At 27.6% G+C, this 22,188-nt stretch overlaps 2 protein-coding genes across 5 annotated transcripts; one reads left to right on the top strand and one right to left on the bottom strand.

Annotated features, from left to right (window-relative positions):
* Positions 1 to 1,395: 1,395 nt before the first annotated feature.
* On the bottom strand, positions 1,396 to 11,470 carry LOC122506109 (SAGA-associated factor 29). The gene is made up of 5 exons (XM_043618108.1): positions 11,044 to 11,470; positions 7,198 to 7,455; positions 6,606 to 6,767; positions 6,168 to 6,396; positions 1,396 to 1,595 (listed from the first exon to the last, which is right to left on the bottom strand). Exons 1-5 carry the CDS (start codon positions 11,080 to 11,082, stop codon positions 1,411 to 1,413), a joined length of 873 nt encoding a protein of 290 aa, XP_043474043.1. The 5' UTR covers positions 11,083 to 11,470; the 3' UTR covers positions 1,396 to 1,410.
* On the top strand, positions 1,438 to 20,730 carry LOC122506089 (mRNA cap guanine-N7 methyltransferase). Of its 4 annotated transcripts, none has more exons than XM_043618094.1 (8): positions 1,438 to 1,538; positions 13,429 to 13,630; positions 13,743 to 13,944; positions 17,119 to 17,375; positions 17,462 to 17,643; positions 17,720 to 17,932; positions 19,917 to 20,122; positions 20,391 to 20,730. In XM_043618094.1, the coding sequence occupies exons 2-8, from the start codon at positions 13,496 to 13,498 to the stop codon at positions 20,462 to 20,464; spliced, it is 1,269 nt and encodes a 422-aa protein (XP_043474029.1). In that variant the 5' UTR covers positions 1,438 to 1,538; positions 13,429 to 13,495; the 3' UTR covers positions 20,465 to 20,730. The 4 variants fall into 4 exon arrangements, with proteins under 4 accessions (XP_043474029.1, XP_043474027.1, XP_043474035.1 ...); XM_043618092.1 differs by lacking the exon at positions 1,438 to 1,538 and adding an exon at positions 12,012 to 12,049; XM_043618100.1 differs by lacking the exon at positions 1,438 to 1,538 and adding an exon at positions 13,013 to 13,023.
* The last annotated feature ends 1,458 nt before the right edge of the window (positions 20,731 to 22,188 follow it).

The raw sequence follows: 22,188 nt of genomic DNA, 5'->3' as shown, positions 1-22,188 counted from the left end.
ATATTTGTGTTGTGGACAAAGTCCTGAGTGCGGGCAAACTGCGAAATGACCGGTCATTTCGCAGTTTGCCCAAGCACTTTTGGGCAAAGTCCGAAATACTGTTTTTATATCGAGCATTCCCCAAGTCTTAACGGTCAAACTGCGGAGTGCCCAAGCTGCTTTGGGCAAAACCTTAAATTCTGATTTTATATTATATTTTGCCCAAGTCGCTTTGGGCAATGTTGAGAGTCAGAAATTTAAAGGAAATAATTAAATTATTTTATAATGTATAAAATAGTAAAATTTATTATTTTCAGTATTTAATATATTCGTTGAGGAAATTAAAATTTGTTATTTAGTGTAAACAATTAATTAAAATTCATTACAATTACTTATTGCAACAAGGATTTGTATTATGACATTTAACCCAAACAGAGACTCTTCGCCATTAATGTGTCGCAAAGAAACAGTTTTATTTGGGACTGCGTCGATTTTTAAAAATTTTTCCTCACATGAAGAAAGTTAATTCCTCGAATATAAGGATCTAATTATACCATGCCTAGTACCTATTTTATAAAACCCCTCTTTAGATACTTACATCACAATTCCTATTACGCTTAATTCGAAATATCATAATACAAATTCTTGTTGCAATAAGTAATTGTAATTAATTTTAATTAATTGTTTACACTAAATAACAAATTTTAATTTCCTCAACGAATATATTAAATACTGAAAATAATAAATTTTACTATTTTTCTGACTTTTAACATTGCCTAAAGCGACTTGGGCACTCCGCAGTTTGCCCACCAACACTTGGGCAAAATATAATATAAAATCAGAATTTAAGGTTTTGCCCAAAGCAGCTTGGGCAGTCCGCAGTTTGACCGTTAAGACTTGGGCAATGCTCGATATAAAAACAGTATTTCGGACTTTGCCCGCACTCAGGACTTTGTCCACAACATATATAAGAATATATCTCTATACAACTTTTATGCTATCAAAAATAAAAAATTATTCTTTTTAAAAGCATTACTGAAAGTATTTTTATTGCATTTATCATTATGTATGCAGCTTCAAGCTTATCAAGCATCCCACCTTTCCAAAGTTTGTAATTATATTATTTACCATTATGTACTTCATTCAGTGTGACATCAGAGAGATCATCTTCCGCTATAATTGATTTTGTCTTGTTTAAAACATTTTCTAAAATCATTTTCTTTAAAGAAACAATTCTTATAAAACAATTTTATAATAATTTAACATTTTTCAAAAAATCTGTTCGAATTTTGAAAATCTAACTTCAGATTTATAATCAGCCAATAAAGCATTTAATAGTATTTGTAGCTACATAAACCACAATTCTCAGTGTCTCTAAACTTATAGCGCAATATTCGTGAAAATAAAATTTCAACGTTCTTAAAATGAAATTTATTTATTCTTTTTGCTTTCTTTAATTGAAATAACATATCGCTGGGCTACATTTAATGGAGGTGAATACCCATCTGCATAATTGGGATCTTCGAACAGAACTTCGTACTCTTCTGTTGCTGTAGATGGTAAGTGATTTATGACTGCTTTATAAAAACACGTCGTTTGAGGATAAAGAGCCATAACTGAAAATATAAATAAACTTATATTGAATTAAAAATATAATAACGTTCCCTCTGCTAGGTGAAAAACGGAGAAAACTAATGATTTGAATTAATATTTTTAGTGATCCGTCATTAATATTTAGTACAGAGGTAATTTCAATCGAGTTTTTAATCAAAAAAAAGTTTTTTTTTGCACTATCACCCTATCACATGTGGTTAAAAAGGCGCGATTCAATTAGTCAAGTTTAACTAATTTTTCAGTTATTTTTAACTGATTCAGAAGCAAAAAGTCAGTCGAACATCAATTCTAATCATTTCCGCTATATTTTTCTTGTAATCTACTCGTGAAAATACACAATTATGCTAATTTTCAGCTCTCTAGGTAAAAAAAACTGTGGGCGCCAGAAAGAGGGGGGAACATGCGTTTTTTCCAAAAATTTCTAGTTTTTAGATGAAAAAACACTATGAATATATATGGGAGTATATGACCACTTGAAAATTTCAACAGGCCAATAAAGAAGAAGAAGAAGAAGAATATATATGGGCATATTTCTAGAACTTTTAAACTTTATGTTTCCGTTTATTATTATATTTTAAAAATTATAAAAATAATTTTGCAGTACCATAATCTGATAAATTATTGTGCTCTTTAAATATACCTTGTGTATAATAATCATTTTAATTAGGTAGGGAACGACAAAAGTAAGTAAAAGTGACGAAATCGCCAGTTTCTCGTGTGTGACATTGACTGTTTTTTTCAGTTTATATGGTATAACTTTTTTAACGAGTCATTATATATTTTGTGACTTATAGTAGATGTAGTGGGGAGTATAAGGAACCAAAAAATCATTGAGACAATGATGTGCCTCAATTAAGATAAAAATGGTGTACCTTCAAGCTTGCGAGACAACTTTTCTTAAATTTTGACAATTTAGCAATTAACTTGATATAACTTTTTTAACGAAATTTTTAAGTAACCATATAACGGGGTTACATTGTCTACATAATAAGAAGTAATTTGAACCCTTACAGGAATATGTGCCACTTATACATCAAGAATGCAGTGACTTCAAAAGTTAAATTTAAAAACGAAACTCATAATAAAAACCCACATTTTTGAAGGGCACATGTTGAATTTGACTTCTTATCACTTTTAACTCATTGTAATCTCTTCTCGTACGTTATAAAAGTATACAGAAAAATCGTTAACCTCTACACTATTCCTAAAAAGAATTTATCTAAGAAAGAATATGAGCTTCTACTGTCATAATCTTTGCTTCATGGAAAAAGAAAGCAATAAACTCGCAAGTTTGCCTAAAATTTATTATTTATAGGTTTTTGAGGTCCTCTGATTACAAATCTGAAGTTATGTAGTTAAAAAAAATTTTAAATGGCGAATCCAAAATGGCGGACGAAATTTTAGAAAAATTATCAGATTTTAATATCGTTTGACATTTAAGAGTTTTCTGTTTTTCTGATTACGAATTTGAAATAATTTTTAAAAAATTTTAAATAGAAAATCCAATATGGTGGATACATTTCTGAAAAATAAAATCTTTCTGCGTGATTTTTTTTAATTTCTTGTTGTTATATGTGACTGTCCACGAGAAAACAGGGCTTAGCTCTAAAAAATCAATTTTGAGTTTTTATGCTAATCGATAGATATTATATTGCTTTTTCAAATGTAAAAATTAAAAGTTGTAAATTGTCAATTACTTTTGACAATACAACGTTTTAAAGATGTTATATTGTATGCATTCCTTCGTTCTGCTTCTACTTCAATCACTCGCCCTGTGAAAGCTAAGCCCTGTTTTCTCGTGGACAGTCACATATAATGATTTGAATGTAATTCAAGAATTGTTAAAAAAAATTTTACTAGACTTTTATAGATAAAACGACTTAAAATTTTGGAAATTTTAACAGTATTAAAGAATTTTAAAGATAACAAGAATTAATCAATTTTAAATTTCATTTTATTTTTATAAGCTTAATTTAATTTTAAATTATTCATTTAATTTATTATTTAAATTTTATTCTGTTTTTAGAATTGTAAACTTCTTTTTTTCTAAGTTTCCATGGTAATATTATTTTTAATGTGTCAAAATGTTTTGATTGCCGAATGTAGATATTATGTATTTTATTTAAATAATATTAATTATGGATAAAAAAAGGGAAGTAAAACTTTCAATTAAACGTTATTAATTTTTTCTTCATACTGTTTGTACTTTTAACATAAAATAAAAATAGAAAATTTTTTAGAATATTAAAATAATTATATCTCGTGGATATTTATTTATTTACTTCTATTGCTTTTTAATTATAATTAATCCCAAAATATTTTTAAAACATTATTTAAAATATCAATAATTTTTATGACATTTTGAAACCACTTTTAAAATTCTTAAAAAACTAAATTCAGATACATAATAATTAGCTACCCCAAAAACCCCTTCATACCCACTTCTGTGTAAATTGAATTATTTTTTAAATTTTCATCCGCCATATTGGATCCGCCATTTGGAGTTTTTGAAATCCGACTACAGAACCATAATCAGCGACCCCAAAAACCCATGAATATTCAATGCTGTGGAAATCCATTGATTTTTTAAAAATTTTGTCCGCCATATTGGATCCGCCATTTTGAATTTTGAAAAATTAACATCATATTCGTAATCAGCTACCCTAGAAACCCCGAGATACCGATTGATGTGAAAATCCAACTTTATGAAAAATCTATGCATTTAGAAACATTTTCTTGGGGTTAAACTCATACACAGAGGGGTTAACAATATGTAGAAATGAGTATCGCAAGGTTTTTTCTACTATTTGATCAATGCACAAAACAATAAAATTAATTTCAAGAATGTGCCTTAAAAAGAAAAATTAAGTTTTCCAATACCTAAAAGTTTAAAAGTTCTAGAAATATGCCCATATAGTTCGCTATAATTTTCCAGTAATCTATGTAGAATCGCTTAAGGGCATCCGGGAAAAATCGAGCCCAAAAAGTGTTTTCCCGCGTGTCGTCTCACTCCTAAATAATTAGAGATATTTAGTTCGGATTTATCATGATAATTAGGGGAATTCATGATGATAAAGAATATTCTCGAAATTTGCAAGTAATTTTTCAAATAAATATTGAAAAACGAAATTACAAAAGTTGGATTTTTGGCGAAAGTGAGAAACAATATGGCGGCGAGCACACAGACAAGTGGATCTATGTGTCAGTGGTCAAGGAGGTGGCGCCAATTCTCGGAAGTGGTCGCGGGTTGAACTGAGGGAAATTTATTAACCTCAAATTACTCCACTTTCAATCGTTAATAAAATCATTTCCTCGCAAAATTATTGCAAAAACGGAGAAAGCCGCTCCTCGGAGAGTGAAATTCCTCTATCACCCCTCCAAATATGAACCCGAAATATTTTATCCTCTCAAAATGAGACGTCTATACTGAACTGTAAAAAAACCCCTTTTTCCGTATATTTCAACAATTTTTTTCAATAATTATTTATCAAAATTTCTCTAAATTCCGAGAGGACCGCTGGTCCCAGAGCATTTCTCTATATTTACCAAAAAATCCCGACTCAAAATATTCTTTTCTTTTTAAATGAGATGTCTATCACGAAACCAGTATTATTTCCCGGATGCCCTTAAAGTCCATTGAAGAGAATAGCTATTTCTTATTTTTTTTAATTCGCTTTCACAAGTTTACTCTGTCGATTTAAAAGGATAGGATTCTGTATTTTTTTAACGTTGAGAAGCAAAAAAATTTTGCGCATTCAAAAAAATAGAAACTCTCAATTCTTTTTTATCATCTCATTGACACGAGTAATAAAGAATTAATTTTTTTGATAATTTGCTGTTCACCGAGGAATTGGTTTTTTTTTTTTTTGGAAATTCACCTATTCAGAAAGATTAAAAAATCCTCGTTTAACAGAATATTTCTGGAAATTTATGAAAATCAACTCCCATCATGTTCGCTATTTTTTCATTTGTTCTTCAAAAGGCATGTAAACAATTTCAAATTTTGTAAAAAGAAATTTTTTGAAAAAAATTCTCCTGCCTGACAGGATGGTTTAGCCCACTTGAAAATTATAGGATTTGTTCTTTATATTGATAAGAATTTATGGTAAAAAATTATAAAGAAAAAAAAGTGGGGTTTTTGAGAAAATCGACATTATTTATTTTTAGAAAACTATCTCCTATTTCGTTAATTTTAAAGATTTTTACAAATTTCAAATTGGATTTTGAAGAGGACTAGTCCACCTACAAGTTTCAAGAAAAAAATTTTGATTATACTTATTGGAGAAAAAATTACAAGCGAAACAATTTTTTCCCAATGTGTTTTCGAGTTTTACCACTCAAACTTGAAATATGCATGACTTCCCTAAAAATAGTTTTTATGAAAAATAAAAAAATACGTGTCTCTTTATTTTTCACATAGAATTACATATTTTATCAGCAGGTAAATCTATGACTTGAAGTTGGCCGGTCTGCATGATTTGAAATGGATTCAGATATAGGAAAGTGATGAACGTGGTTTCCAATATACTTTGATTCTAGAGATTGTAAATAATAATAAAAATAATGATTCTTACCCATAGCTTCTTTCATAAACAAAGCATTTGAATCAGTCTCAGGATTTGCTCTCATCAAAGGTAGCGGAACCACTCTTCGTCGTGATAAAGTATGTCTGTCTTTTTGTTCTTCATCTATATCATCAACTTCATATTTATTTGTCGTTGGATTAAAACTAACAACTTCTGCTAAAATCCAGTTTTCTTCTTCTTCCGAACCCTTCACAAGAGCTGCCACCATATCTCCCATCTTTAAAGAAAAACATTATTTTTATCCTACAATGCACAAAAATGGTGCTTTCAGATAGCTGACGACAGGAATTAAAGTCATTCACTTTTATTTGTATTATTTAAAAATGTTGACAAAATTTAAGTCAAATTTTTCTTCATTTGATTCTCCAAGGGTTAACGAACGCTTATAGGCTACTCAACGGATTAAGTAGAGGGAAGACAATTTACCTTAGCAATATATGTTGACTCTGCTGGAATTGATCCACACAATGGTGGCGGTTTAGAGTTTACAGATTTTCCAATGTACAAAGGAAGAGTTTGTGCTGAACTTAGTAACATTTTCATCAACGCACCTCTTCTTATTGTCTCTTTATTTCCAGCATTTCGCGCCTACGAAATTAAAAATAAGATAATTATAATTCAACTACTTATGGCACAACATAAACTGCAATTAACAGTCTCTATAATATTAAGACTCACATGAATATTTTATAGCGTAAAATATTTTTTAAATTACTTAAATATGCTTTTATGTAGCAATCGTGTTAGGATATAAAATATTCATTTCAGGAGAGTTTTTAATGCAAAATTTGTAAAAAAGCACACCTTTTAAAACACCAGAAACTCCACTTAAAAAATTTTACAATTATATTTCTTAATGAAAATATTTTTAATTTTTTCACATTTCTTAGATCAATTTTAACGTCTTGCATATTCTTGGAAAAACTTACCACGTTAATAACATGAAAATATTACAATTATAATATGCAAAAATTAGTTTTAAAAATTTATTTACTTAAATCAACTAAAGTATATTTACCTGAATTCGTCGTTCATTTCGAATAAGTCTTATTTCATTAATTTTTTCAAGAGATTTCCTTAATAAATCTTCTTCCTGATGAGCATCTAATATAGCAGTATTATAAATATTTTTTAATTTCTGTTGGTAATATGAAGTTACTTTATCATCCGGACTTAGTTTGTCATGAGTTTTGATGATATTATTTATATTAGGTTCAGAATAATTGCGCTTTCTTTCCAAATCATGAATCAGACTATAAATATTTTTTAGTCGTTCCTGAAAAGAAATGATTCAAATGAAATGAGAAATTCATTAAGTGATAAAATTCCTCAATGGAATTACTGACAAAAATATAAAAAATATAAGGGGTTGTCATATATGTAAAAACCCAAATGGGGAATATATGAAGAACAATAAAAAAAAAATATATAAAAAAAATGCAATTAAACTTTTCCAAAAAAATTAATTTCAAAATTCAATTATTTCTAAAAATTCACGCAATAATGCTTTTAATATTCAATTATTATCTAAAATTTTAATTAAAATTCATTTTTAAATACATTTTTATTAGAAAATTCTACGAGAATTCAATTATTTAAATACAAATTAAATAAATAATTTATTGAATAAATGAATGTTTCTTAAAATTCAATTCTCATAAAGAACTTTATCAACAAATTTTTAAGAATAATTGAATTTTTTCGACGAATTTTAATAAAATTTTTAAGAATAATTACATTTTTCGAGAAATTTAAATAAAATTGTATTAAAAATAATTGAAATTCTGCAACGAGTTTTATTATTTGTGAAAATAATTGACTCCCTAAGAAGAATTTTATTAGTTTTGAAGGTTTTGAATAATATTTAATTTTTGCAAAGAATATTATTATTCTTGGAAATAATCAAATTTCTACAATAATTTGTAACAAAAACAATTTTTTTTCTTTTCAAGTTTAGTTCACTAGATAACAAATTTAATAACGAACAACTTCCAATTTTTTATTTTAAAATCAGTTAAGGGGCCGTACACATAATACGTCACGCGAACAGGGGGAGAGGGGGGGTCAAGACATTTGTGACGACCTATAGAAAAAATGGCGCTAATGTATGGGACAGTGTCAGTGTGTGACATGGGGGGGGGTCTAAAATGGTCAAAAATCGCGTGACGTATTATGTGTACGGCCCCTAAACGGAAAGAAAATTATATTAAATTTTGTAAAAGTGCTTCTCAATTTAGGGAAAAAGTGCAACAAACCGAAATTTTGGTATCAAAAATACTAAACAGTGAAAGGAATAATATGAAATTTAGTATAATAATATCAAATATCAAGAATTTTAATCTATAACTTTACTAAATTTCGAATTATTTCTTTTACTGTTTAGTATTTTTGACACCAAAATTTCGGTTTGGTGCACTTTTTCCCTAAACTGTAAAAACTTTTACAATATATATATATCATATGTGTTAATATATGTAATAAATTTTCTCTCTGTGTAATAACTTTTTGAGTTACACTGCACGGCAATTTCAAAAATCCTGTTTTGAGAAAAACGCATTTGAAAAAAGTATCAAAAAATTGATATTTATACAAAAAAAAAATTTTTTTAATGATTACACTTTAATCGGCTATTCCAGCACTATATATATCCCTTCATGTGCTTCATAAGTATAGCATGTGAGTCTAATAATTCCTCGTTTCGTGCCTTTCTGTTTGTTCATCACTAATACAGCGAGGACGTCGAATTTTGCTCTAAAAATACTTTTTCAGCCTATTTTTGAATATCTTAACTAACAATTTATGCAAAAAAGAAAAAATAGATTTTTTTAGACGTCTAATGTGGTTTCCTCCCTTAAGAATTACCAAATTCAATTACTATTCAATTTTACAAAATTTCAATTATTCGTAAATTCTTCAATAAAATCTCGATAAAATATATATTAGAAAATAAAAACTTGAAATAATTTTTAAAAAAATCCGCAGGGCATCCGGGAAAAATCAAGCCCAAACAGTGTTTTCCCGCGTGTCGTCTCACTCCTAAATAATTAGAGATATTTAGTTCGGATTTATCATGATAATTAGGGGAATTCATGATGATAAAGAATATTCTCGAAATTTGCAAGTCATTTTTGAAATAAATATTGAAAAACGAAATTACAAAAGTTGGATTTTTGGCGAAAGTGAGAGACAATATGGCGGCGAGCACTATACTGAACCGTAAAAAACCCCTTTTTCCGTATATTTAAACAATTTTTTTCTATAATTATTTATCAAAATTTCGCTAAATTCCGAGAGGACCGCTGGTCCCAGAGCATTTCTCTATATTTACCAAAAAATCCCGACTCAAAATATTCTTTTCTTTTTAAATGGGACGTCTATCACGAAACCAGTATTATTTCCCGGATGCCCTTAAACTTAAATGAAAAATTCATATTTTCAAAAATTTTAATTTGAAACCTTTTCAAAATTTAATTATTTATAAAAATCCACACTATAATATAATGCTTTTAATATTCAATTATAATCTAAAATTTTAACTGAAATCCATTTTTAAATCAATTTTTAAAAATAATTACGTTTTTCGAAGAATTTACTTAAAATTGTATTAAAAATAATTGAAATCCTATGAAGAGTTTTATTATTTATGAAAATAATTGAATTCCTAAAAAGAATTTTATTATTTACGAAAATAATTGAATTCCTATAAAAATGTTATTATGTATATAAATAATTGAATGATTGCGAAGAAATTTATAACAAATTTGTAAATAAATGAATTCCTGTGAAATTTTTATTATTTTTTGAAAATAGTTAAAGGTTCGCGTAGAATTTTATTAAATTTTTTTTAAGTAATTGAATTCTTTTGGAAAATTTTATTATAAAAATAGTAGATATTAAAAAACATTGAATTTTCTTAAAATTTTTGAGAATAATTGAATTTTTGAGAAGAATTAAACAAGTATTTCTAAAGATAATTGAAATATTGACGAGAATTTAAAAAAATTTTTGAACATAATTAAATTTCTGCGAAGAATATTTTACGTCCAAAAAACGTATTTTTAAAAAATGTCCGAATGTGTTTAGCTCACAGGGTGGCCGCAAGATTGACTTCATCAATTTCCCTGACATTTTACTGACATAACAACGAATTTCCCTGACAAAAATTTTTTTGTTTAGAGCAAAAAATGTATTGCATGACCGTCTTAATTTCTTTAATTGTCCTGACAAAAAAATTTTTCCTGACATTTCCCTGACTTTACTGACAAAAAATTTTTTTCCTGACATTTCCCTGACTTTACTGACAAAATATTTTTTTCCCTGACATTTCCCTGACTTTACTGACATGTGGCCACCCTGGGCTCAATATCTCAGAACCAGAAAGAGCTGTAGGCTTCAATTTTTTTAATTGTAGGTCTCCCCGGGGGACAAAATTTTTGCATTTTTAATTTTTCAAAAAAACTTTTTTTGGCCATAACTTAAAAAAGTATTAGAACACCTATAAATGTCGTTCCTTAGTTTTTTAGAGTTTTTTCAGACGCTTCTTTTGAGCCCTTATTGAACATTTTCCGTCCATATTGGCCGGAGATATTAAAATTTTAAAAATCTAAAATTTTCGAGAATAAGAAATTTTGGAAAAAAGTAGAAGTAACTTTAAAAGTATCATAATTTGGGAGACTAATATTTTATCATTTCTAACAGGACTCTGAAAATAATTTCTTATAAAATATTTGATATATCAGATAACGGCATCTAGATTTCCAAATGTTGGATAGTTGATAAATTATTAATAATTACAATAATTAAAACATAACCTATAATATCCATAAACATAAATCACATAAATATAAACAACAAATATACCAACCTGTATTTGATGTGCTGCTGCATCTGCGGTAAAAGGCATAATTATTACCAAGACAATAAGATTTCTTCAAATTTTAAAATGATTTCAATAACAATCAACTGTCAAAACTTTTTCAACTTTATGGGAATATAATTTAGCTTTGATTTTATATTACTTTAGATTTTTCATACTTTTATCTGTTCCAAGCACATTGAGATCCCATTATAAAACATGTGAATATTTTTCTTAAATAACTTATAAATAAAATGTAAATCTTCCGTTTTCGCAAATTGTCAAAACCAGTCAAAACAAAACAAAATTACCTATACATCACATCAGGTACTCTGATTCAAAACAATTTCTACTGATTTCTACAGAATCAACTCTTGCATGTAACTGATGTTAACAGCAACATTCAGCGCCTCCACACTGACACAGCAACTAAATTTTAAGCTGTGTTCACAATAGGACACAAAGAGAGCCTATTGTGGACACAGCCTTTTAAAGCAAATCATCCTTAGGCCATGTCCACAGTAGGCTGCATTTTTTGCATTTTCCCATCCCTAAACAAATGCATTTGCATATTGCATGCCTATCTTATCTACGTTAACGTACACGTTTTCATAGGCATTCTGTTCTCGCCTTTAAGGAGACCGAAGCGCCCGTGATGAATCCGCGTCAAACGTGGCCGCATTTTTCATAACAGTGATTCCTCTAGGGGAGCGTTCACAAATTACGTAACATTATAAAGGGGAGGGGGGGGTCTAGCTATTTGTTATGTACAGCAGAAAAAATGGCGCTAATGTATGTAACAGTGTATTACATGGGGGGAGGGGGGGGGGTCAAAATTTTTAAAAATTAGCGTTACGTAATTTGTGAACGCTCCCTAGGCTCACTTACATCGATAGAAGAGCCTCTCGCGGAGGAGAAGATCATTATATTTAAAAACAAAATAAGACACGACATAACCTCTAATTTTGTTTATAAAAGTGATTGTTAGTTCAATGAAGCATGTAAAAAATAAATTGTGAGTGAAAATGCCTGCTGCTGTCTGTGTAGTGAAAATTGCAATTCTTCTCTCTTAATTATAGAGGGAATTTTAGTAACAATTAAGTTATGTATATAAACAATATTAATCGCAACAATTCTCACATATACTTACTTATTTATCTCTTTTCACTTCCAACCGAGCACTTTCAAAATTAATATTGAATAAATAATAATATATTATAATTATAAGATAATTATTAATGATAATTGTCAACTATTTCCAAACAACACTAACCTATAAAAATACCAACTGCACTGTACATGACTGTACAATAACAAATAGCAGACGATTATTAGTGACATTTTTCCCCGTTGGGGGCGCTTCTATCGATGTAAGTGAGCCCAGAGGAAACACGGTAATGAAAAGTGCGGCCACTTTGCGTGAGTGGCGTTCGGTCTCCTTATACTACTCCATGGTGCTTGTGATATTATTATATTCTAAATTTAATGATTTAATTATATTAAATAATAATGAACAGACAACACAACGCTAGGTTTTGTACATTCATAACAAACAGTCTGTACCGTCTGTACCGTCTGTACTAGCATTTCAAAAACATTAGGCTTTTTACACTTCTTTGGAAAATTAAAACATTTTGAATTAAAATTTGATAACTTTTAAAATAAAACATGTTTTTTAACATAAATTTCAAAAAAATTTCTATGATAAAATCATTTTTTTAAATAAATTTTCAAGTAAAAACCTTTTCAACATTTACTTATTCAAAAATACCCGCCATGAAAGTACATTTTCCGACCGTGAGGCCGCAGTCCCATGGCAGCGTTTTGCGTTGCGTTGTAATGAGAGAGAATGCAGCAAACGTATATTTGCGTCTTTTTTTCTCCCATTACGACGCAACGCAAAACGCTGTCATGGGACTCCACCCTGAAAATTCATCGAGCCGATTGCTTGACCAATCCACCAGAGGTATAGAAGCACCTTAAGACAAGGTGCGCATCGATGTTCATATTAAGCAGAGTCTACAATGAGAGAAGGTGCGCATCGATGTTCATAGCTATAGATATACCACAGCATGCTTTAGTATATCTATAGCTATGAACATCGATGCGCACCTTCTCTCAAGTCCAACGCACAATAGGTTCGCGAAAGTCGTTCGCGAACGAGACACATGAGATAGACAAGGACACAAATATATCTCTGTCCTTTTCTAACTCATGCTTTGCGTTCGCGAACTATTGTGCTTAGGCCTTAACATTGGAGACTCAACTTTAACTTGCTTTAAGAATTGAACTGGTGACGCATCAGCTGTCTGTTTTATTGTCAATTGTCAAACCTCGCATCTAACAACTTTACACTACTTTATTCCAAACACCTTAATTTCACTATTCTGACAGTCGTACCACAGGCACCATAGCACAGGTCATTAAAGAAGAAGAAGAAGAAGAGGAAGAAGTCTCTCAAATGTCATCGACTAAAGACGCTCCGGAAAACGACAACGATGACTTAAGCAAAAGTCCTAATTGTAGGAAAAGGAAACATTCAGAGGACTCGGAAGGGAGTAAAGTTGTAAAATTGAATGAAGGACAAACTGCCCATGTGAGTCGGGCAAATTTTTAATAGAAAAAAAAAATTGAAAATTATTATGTTTACAAAATATTTTATTTGTCTTGTTTATTAATGTATTCTTAATTTCCCATTGAAAATACAGAACGTCAATGTTCCGTCAGATTTATCGATAGGAAGTTCTAGAGAGGAAAAAGATGTAGCCGAAAGCGAAAAATCCTCGGAGCATTCAAATGTCGTTGCAGAGCATTACAATTCCCTTGAGGAAAAAGGTTTATCACAAAGAAATCAAAGTCGAATCGTTTATATGCGAAATTTTAATAATTGGATAAAAAGTATGATAATAAGTAAGTGTAAACAATATTTTTTAATCCTTTTTCCGCCTTTTTCTTAAAAAAAATACATTTACAATTTTCTACTGATAGTGTTGCATTCGAGAATCTCTCCTTTCATAAAAGAAAAAAGACAAAACTTAGCTATTATTTTTGTTTATTATGTATTTTTGACGAGATTCTCGATTTTTTCGAACGATTTCTCGCTTGAATGCAAAACTATTTCTACATAAATAACAATTTTTTTTTTGTTTACTAAAAAAATTAAATTACAAATTTTGCTTTTGTTGTTAGTCAGAAAATTTTCGAAGCAATATTTTTAAAGATCTACATTTTTTGCGAAACTTGTAATCATATTGTTTAGAATTAAATTTACCTCAAAATTTATGTTTCATGACGTTTAGAAGTAATACGTGTTTTATACATATTTTAAAAATAGCAAAATTTACGAAAATGTTATTTGTATTTAAATGCTTCAAAAATTAAAATTGTTTTTTTTTATAAATTTTTTTGGAAAAAAAGAATTAGTAATTCTTAATATAATATCAGTAATTAATTGCTTATTAATCAGTAATTATTGCTTTACAACCAAAGCATTTTAAATACTATTGACTTCAAATTTCATTTATAATTTTGTTTAATTTATAATTTTAAAATCTATTTTATCTAATATTATATTTTCAAAAGTTTAATATAATTCTTCGCAAGAGTTTAATTATTTTTATACAAATAATAACATTCTTCGGAAGAATTCAATTATTTTTATAAATAGTACAATTTTTTGCAAAAATTCAATTATTTTTAAACAAAATTTTAATACATTTCGAATTAATTTAATTATTTTCTAAAATCTTAATAAATCTTTAGAAACAATTCAATTTTTTTTATTAATTAATATTAATTAATTAATAGTTTTAATTTTTTTAATTCTTCTCAAGAATTCAATTATTTTTATAAATATTAAAATTCTTTGCAAGAAATTATTTGTTTTCAAAACAATTTTAATTGAATTCCTCGGAAGAATTTTAATATTTTTAAATATTTCCATAAAATCCTAACATTTTAATAAATTCTTCGCAAGAATTGAATTATTTTTATAAAAATTTTAATTTTTAGGGTTCTGTACACCTACGGTGTATCGGCGGAACCCTATTGGTGAGACTCTTGCGTCCGTAGCCAAATCATGTCCCCCCCCCCCCCTAGCGGCTAAACTATTTGACTTTAAGAGCTCAAATTTGGTCCAGATATGTATTTTCACTCGTAGATTACAGGAAAAATATAGCGAATGTGATTGGACGTAATGGTCATAGCGTTGTCAAGGAAATAACATGATTTTTGTCCAAAAATGCATAAAAAGTGACTATCCCCCCCCCCCCCCCCTTAACTTCTAAACTGTTCAACATGGAGAGCTGAAATTTTTCATGCTGGTGTATTTTTACGCGAATATTGCAGGAAAAATATAGAGAACTTGATATATAATGATGGCCATAGCGTTGTCAAGGAAAAACTAAAAAATTTTTCTTTTCCTAAATTCTACATTATTTGACCTAATAAGCTAAAAATTGGTATACTAGTGTATTTTTACAATCTGATCACAAAAAATTAATTTCGAAACATATTTTTAAAAAAAAAATTTTTTAATTTTTTTTAGAAATAACTTTTTTTGGTACCAAATGATCTAAATATTAGTGTACGGAACCCGCCATTTCAGTGTGAGTTTCACTCGCACTTGCCCGGTTTTTTCAATTATTTTCTCAAATTTTAATAAATTCTTCGAAACAATTCAACTATTTTTAAAAATAATTATTTTTATAAAATTCTTTGCAGGAATTAAATTATTTTTAATCCACTTTAAATAAAATAACATGGAAGAATTTAATTATTTTCAATTATTTCAATTATTCTCGAAATATTTATAAAAATTCTATATGAAAATTAAATTACTTTCAATGCAATTTTTTAAATATTTTTTTTTTTTAAAGAATTGAATTATTTTCAAACAATAAAAAAATTCTTTTGATGAATTCAATTTATTATTTTGAATGTACTTAATACTTAATTTAAATAAAATTCTTTACAGAATTTCTCGAAACAAAAGAATTGAATTATTTTCAAATATTTACATAAAGTTCATTTATTTCCTAAAATGTTTATAAATTCTTTGGAACAATTCAATTATTTGTATAAATAGAAAATTTCTTTGCAAGAATTCAATGATTTTTAATACATTATGTAATTTTAAAATTGAAAATTTTTTAAAATAGTTATAAAACAAAAAATATGCGAACAGATTACTGAAATTAACGATCATTAATATACATTTTTTAAGCATTAATTCATTTTTTTTTAATTTTCTGCAGTTTTATATAAAAATCAGTTTTTAATTTGATTAGGGTAGAATTTTTCAAAAACGCATTTTATAGATAATATAAATTGGCAAAAAATAAAATTTTTACATCAAATTTTAAAAATCATGTAAAATCAACGTTTCGAAATTTAGGCTTGCAGGTTGGCCCACCTTGAAAAATTGATAATAATATGGAACAACTCGAATAAATTTATTAAATTTCACTTACATTTAATGTTTCTGAACATAATAATTTGAATTTAAATTTTTTAAACAATTTATTAATAAATAAAATTTTTGAAAAATAAAAAATTTTTTTTAACTGAAAATCAAACAAAAAGCAAGATATATGAAAAAAAAATAAAATTTCTGAAATCGTGTAAATTTACTCCAAGTTATCATTGCGGATTCGCATTTCAGACCTGCAAACCGTAAAGTGATTCAACCTGCAATTTTGAACTCTATCTTTAAATCGATGAAAAAAAATATTAATTCATGATATTTGAAAATTCCTTTTGGATTATCAAAATTGATTAAAAAGCAACTAAGAAAGAAAATTGTAACTTAAATTATCCATAAAAATATTTCATTTGTAAGCACATAAAAAAGTCACATTTTTAATTTTTCCAAAAGTCAATTTCAGAATTTGTTTAACAATAACATTTTTGTTGCTTCTTTTTGCTCGAAAAGATCATAAAAAGTCATGACTTATCATTTGACAACAATATCAGTCGCTCAGTCGGGTTTTTAATTATGGCATTTCTCCAATAAAAAAATAGCACAAGTGGGACAACCTGCAAGCCTTTCCCCTATAATTATACTAAATAATTTTTGTATTCTAGATGAATTCATGCAAAAAATAATACAAGAAAAACGTGTTGGCGATCCTATAAAAGTATTAGACATGTGCTGCGGGAAAGGGGGAGATCTTCTAAAATGGAAAAAGGCGAACATAACACATCTGATAGCCGCTGACATAGCCTCTGTTTCCGTAGAACAATGTCAAAGTCGTTACAACGATTTAACATCCAACAGATCTAGGGACTCTGGTTTCGCGCCTGTTTTTAGAGCCGAATTTATCACTGCCGACTGTACAAAGGTACCTAATTTATCTGTCGTAATTTCTCGCTGAAATTCAAACATTACTGTTAAAATTGAGTGTTGGTTAAAACATAAAGGTTTCAGGTTCGTTTAAGAGAGAAATACAAGGACCCGAGTATGGAGTTGGACTTGACAAGTGTTCAATTTGCACTGCACTATAGTTTTGAATCTCTACCGCAGGCAGAGTGTATGATCAAAAATGCCAGCGAGAGTCTGCGACCAGGCGGTTTTTTCATTGGAACAATACCCGATGCTTATGAATTAGTGTTAGTGTCATATTGTCTACTTGACATTTCGTTTCACGAAACTATTTATAGAATTGCAACAAAAACATTGTTTCAGGTCCCGATGGCAAAAGAGTGAGGGAAATAAATTTGGAAATGAAGTCTTTAGCGTTGAATTTCAATCAGAGGAGAAAGAGAAACCGCCACTATTTGGCGCCAGATACAATTTTCACTTGGAGGGTGTAGTAAATTGTCCTGAATTTCTTGTACATTTACCGACCCTCATTAAATTAGGAGAAAAATTTGGCTTGGAACTTGTACTTTATGAAAGGTATTTGTAAACTTTTTTCTATTCGTTCAATAGAAGTTCAAAACCAAAAGACAGTTCCGCATAAAATGCAACTTTTTAAAATGCCTTATTCCTTAAATGAGGGGGAATAATAATTATTCCATTATTTTCTAAACTTCTAATTAATTCTTGGAAACAATTCAATTATTTTTAAAAATAGTAAAATTTTTCACAATTAAATTAAATTATTTCTATAAATAATAAAATTATTCACATGCAGGAATCCAATTATATTCATTTCAAATACAATTTTAATGAACTTCAATAATGAAATATTTAATTATAATTTTTAACAGACACGACTATTTTTAAAATTTGAAAAAATTCTTTGTTTAATTCAATTATTTTCAAAATTTCCAATTAAAATTATTCAAAAACTACATTAATTTGAAAAAAACACAAAAAAATTCTTCAAAAGAATTAATTAATTATTTACAAAAACTCTAATAAAATTAACGATTATTAAAAAACTTCAAGTTAATATGTATATCTAGAAAAAAATGAAATATTGAAAGCTAGTTAAGTATAGGGGAGAGTGTGGCAAACCGGACCCCATAAAGGTTTTTTGACTCTTGTGACTAAACGAATCAACCGATTTCATTTTTCGATGGCTCGTTTTAAAGATCATTTAATTGCGCAACTTTTTCCCAGAGGCACCTATACTTTATCTTTTATTGTTTAGTTGCTGTGTTAACTTTAAAAAATTTTGCAAACGGTCCGGTTTGCTCCACCCCCTGGGGTAAACCGGACCGTTTGGTTTTTTATTTATAATATTGCATTTACATAATCTACAATAATAAAAAACATAAAGAATCATGTAAACAAAGGTTGTAGTAATGAAACATTTTATTTAAAAATAATTTTTATGAAACTTTTAATTCAATGGAAATATCCTATGGCCGGTTTGCCCCACCGAAAACGGTCCGGTTTGCCCCACAGGCCCATTTTGAAAATAAATGTTTGTCAAAAAGAAACGCTTTGCAAATTCATCAAAGTTTTTGGTGGTAAATATTCCTGAGGTGTGTACCTTCAAAACCCAAGACCTAATATTTGGAAACATTACACGATTTCCTCAGAATTTCCTTAAGAAAAAAAAAACTAAAAAAAAAACTTTTGCTCCCAGCGTTGCACAAACAAAAGTAAAAATTGTCAAATTGAAAAAAAATAAGGTATACTAAACATGGTTGTTTTAAATTTGTAAACAACACTTTTGACAATTTCGCCATTTCGGAAATATTGAGACGGTCTCAATATTAGTATATAGTGGGGCAAACGCCCCGCTCTCCCCTAAATTTCTAGAAATAATTAAATTTCAAAAGGTTTTAACTTCAAATTTTTGAAGATTTTAATTTTCAATAATTTTCATTAAAAATTCTAAACAATTTAGTTCTTTAAACTATTTTTGATTCAAGTTTTTTTGAAATTAGTTATTTAATAGAAATTTTTTGGAATATTTAAACAAAATTTAATTGAAACTTTTTGGAAATAATTAAATTTCAAATGATTTTTAAATTGAAATCTTTATTCAACGAGTTTATTGAAGTTTTGAGTAATTTAATTTAGATTAAATTATACTAATTACCTACATTTTTAATTTAGGTTTTTGTACAATTGTAATTACAATTTTTGGAAAATAGTTGAATTCTCGCAAAAAGTTTTTAAAAAGTTTTTAAATAATTAAAAATGTCAAATTTCATTTAAATAGATAGATTTGAATATAAAATTAATTGAAAAACTTTTAAATAATTCAAATTTTGTATAATTGATGTAGAAAATAATTCGGGTTAAAAATTATGGCATCGAAAGAGTTATGTAGAAATTTTGAGAAATTAATTATTAAATATCAAATGGTTGCAAATTGAAATTTTGAATAATTTTAATAAAAATAAAACAAAACAAGTAAATGGAAGATTCTGAATTGACGATATTTTTAGATTTTCACCTTATCTCTTTATTGAATTTTCAGATTCGAAGAGTTCTTCGAGAGAATGAAAAACGAGGGTAAATCGTTACTAGGAAAGATGCAGGCTTTAGAAACTTATCCACCATATCATGAAGCGCCGCTTCTTGGTCAGCAGGCTGATGATTATCAGCACGCTAATAATTACATGCAAGATTCCGTGGGTCATCGAAAAATTGGAACTCTCTCGCAGTCAGAGTGGGATGCGATATGTACGTCATTTTTATCAATTTTATTTTAAAATGCTTATTCACTTATTGACATAATTTCAAGCCATTGAACCAGGTGTAAAACCTTTTATACTCTTCATTAACTCTTCTTAGGTACCTTTTTTCGGAGCGCGTCAAAAATTATGATCACAGAATTTCAATTAGTTAGAATTTAATTCGCTCCTCTTTTTAAAACTTTGAGATTATGTCAAGAAAAAAACAATGTATATTATTATAATTGCTAAAAAGTAAAAAGGTAAATTTTTTTCAGCATTATACGCAGTGTTCGCGTTTAAGAAGAAAAAAACAACATGGACTGCTGATGCAAAACCGGAATATACGTAAATTGAATTTTTTTTTTAATTCATCGTATTACGAAAAAATTGTATAAAAAAAATTAAGTAATTCAATCAATTTCGTTTACAAAAGTTAATTGTGCATTGATAAAATTAATATGAATTGTGTGATGTTAATCTGCCTATTGTTTTTTTAACTATTCTGTTAATGTAGATGAACATGTCAATTAATTGTAGAATAATTTGTTCTTTTGATAGCGATTTTTTTTCCTTGGTGAATTGTATACAAATTTTTAAAAAAGAATTTTTAATTTATAAACTTTTACTTCTTCACATCCCATCATGATTATTTTTATTAGTATATTTGTTGTCTGCATTTACATAGTACTATAGTATACAATTTATAGCACTATAGTGTACAGTTTTATTTATTACTGCAGATCTGATAATATCCCACATTTTGACCATTTTTGACGTCAATAAACTTTTCATTTTTATAGCTTCATTTGAAGATTTTTTTATTTCACAAGTAGCACGTAACATTACAGTAATATCTCTTTAATGTTACATGTAATGTTAGTAATATTACTATGTAACATTTCTTTTATACATTAAAGTGTCTGTCATTTTGACCATTTTTTAACGTCAATTTGACGATAATAGTTTTTAGTAATAAATTAATTTTTTGAAGATAATTTTCAATAAATTTTTCATTAGAACTTTTGAGAATTCAATTATTTTTAGAATTTGCAATTAAAATTCTTTAAATTTCAATTTTCAACAATTTTTATGAAATAGATTCACCGAGACCTGTAAAATGAATAATAGTTAAAGTAATTAATTTTTGGTGGGAATTGGGAAAACAAAATTTAACCCTAGAGATTACACGTCATTGTTTTTAATATAGGAATTTAATTTATACAAAAATATGATTAAAAAATAAAATTTATGAAAATTTTTTGTTTCTTAAAAAAAAAAAATACTTGAAATTTCGTTGAAAGATTGTAAAAAAAATAGAAATTATGTAAATTTTTTTACAAAATTTTAAAATAATTTAGTTAAAAATCGTAATTAACGAATAGAAATTATAGGGATTTTTTCCTAAAGATATTTAAAATTTTCTAAAAAAAATGTTTTATAAATATATTAATTTTCAAAAATTTTGGTATAAAAATGATGCAAATTATTATTTTTTTTTTTTTCAAGAAGAACAGAATTTTGTTAAAAACTTGTGATTAGAAATAGGAATTTTATAACATTATTTATTCTTTTTCAAAAAGAAACTCATATTTTGTGAATTGAGAAGCAGAAAATATGCAAAAAATTTCTACCTCCTATAATCTTAATTTTTTTAACAATTTTCTATACTTTTATCAAAATTAAGGTAAAAGGCCCCTATTATGAGACATGCTGTTCCGCATATACACTATAATTTATTAAAGGAATAAAATTCTGTTGTAATGGTAATTTTTCTAAATTTTAAATCAGAATTTTTGATACTTTTATTATAAAATTCCATGAATTTCTCTATATTCGAAGTAAATTCGGTAAGAATCAAAAAATTAGCAAAATTTATTTTAATAATTTATTGTATATATATATAAATTTTTTAAAATTATAAATTCTAGAAAATAATAAAATTTTTAAGGATAAAATATTCACTCAAATTCAGATATCACTTAAAATCAGTGAAAATATTATATTGATTTTCAGCATTTTCAGTGACAAACGACCGAATAATTTTTTTTCAATTTAATCTTTAAGCAATTGAAA

Source organism: Leptopilina heterotoma, unplaced genomic scaffold, assembly GCF_015476425.1.
Source record: "Leptopilina heterotoma isolate Lh14 unplaced genomic scaffold, ASM1547642v1 Lhet_113, whole genome shotgun sequence".
Taxonomy (NCBI): domain Eukaryota; kingdom Metazoa; phylum Arthropoda; class Insecta; order Hymenoptera; family Figitidae; genus Leptopilina; species Leptopilina heterotoma.
This window is presented reverse-complemented; position numbering and strand designations above follow the sequence as displayed.

Coding starts and splice junctions, on each gene's coding strand:
- LOC122506109 (XM_043618108.1), bottom strand. CDS start 11,082: ATGCCTTTTACCGCAGATGCAGCAGCACATCAAATACAG. Junction 7,456..11,043: donor CAGCAGCACATCAAATACAG/GTTGGTATATTT, acceptor ATTTCTTTTCAG/GAACGACTAAAAAATATTTA. Junction 1,596..6,167: donor GTTTATGAAAGAAGCTATGG/GTAAGAATCATT, acceptor TTATATTTTCAG/TTATGGCTCTTTATCCTCAA.
- LOC122506089 (XM_043618085.1), top strand. CDS start 13,034: ATGTTCATATTAAGCAGAGTCTACAATGAGAGAAG. Junction 13,945..17,118: donor GATAAAAAGTATGATAATAA/GTAAGTGTAAAC, acceptor TTTGTATTCTAG/ATGAATTCATGCAAAAAATA. Junction 17,933..19,916: donor GAACTTGTACTTTATGAAAG/GTATTTGTAAAC, acceptor TTGAATTTTCAG/ATTCGAAGAGTTCTTCGAGA.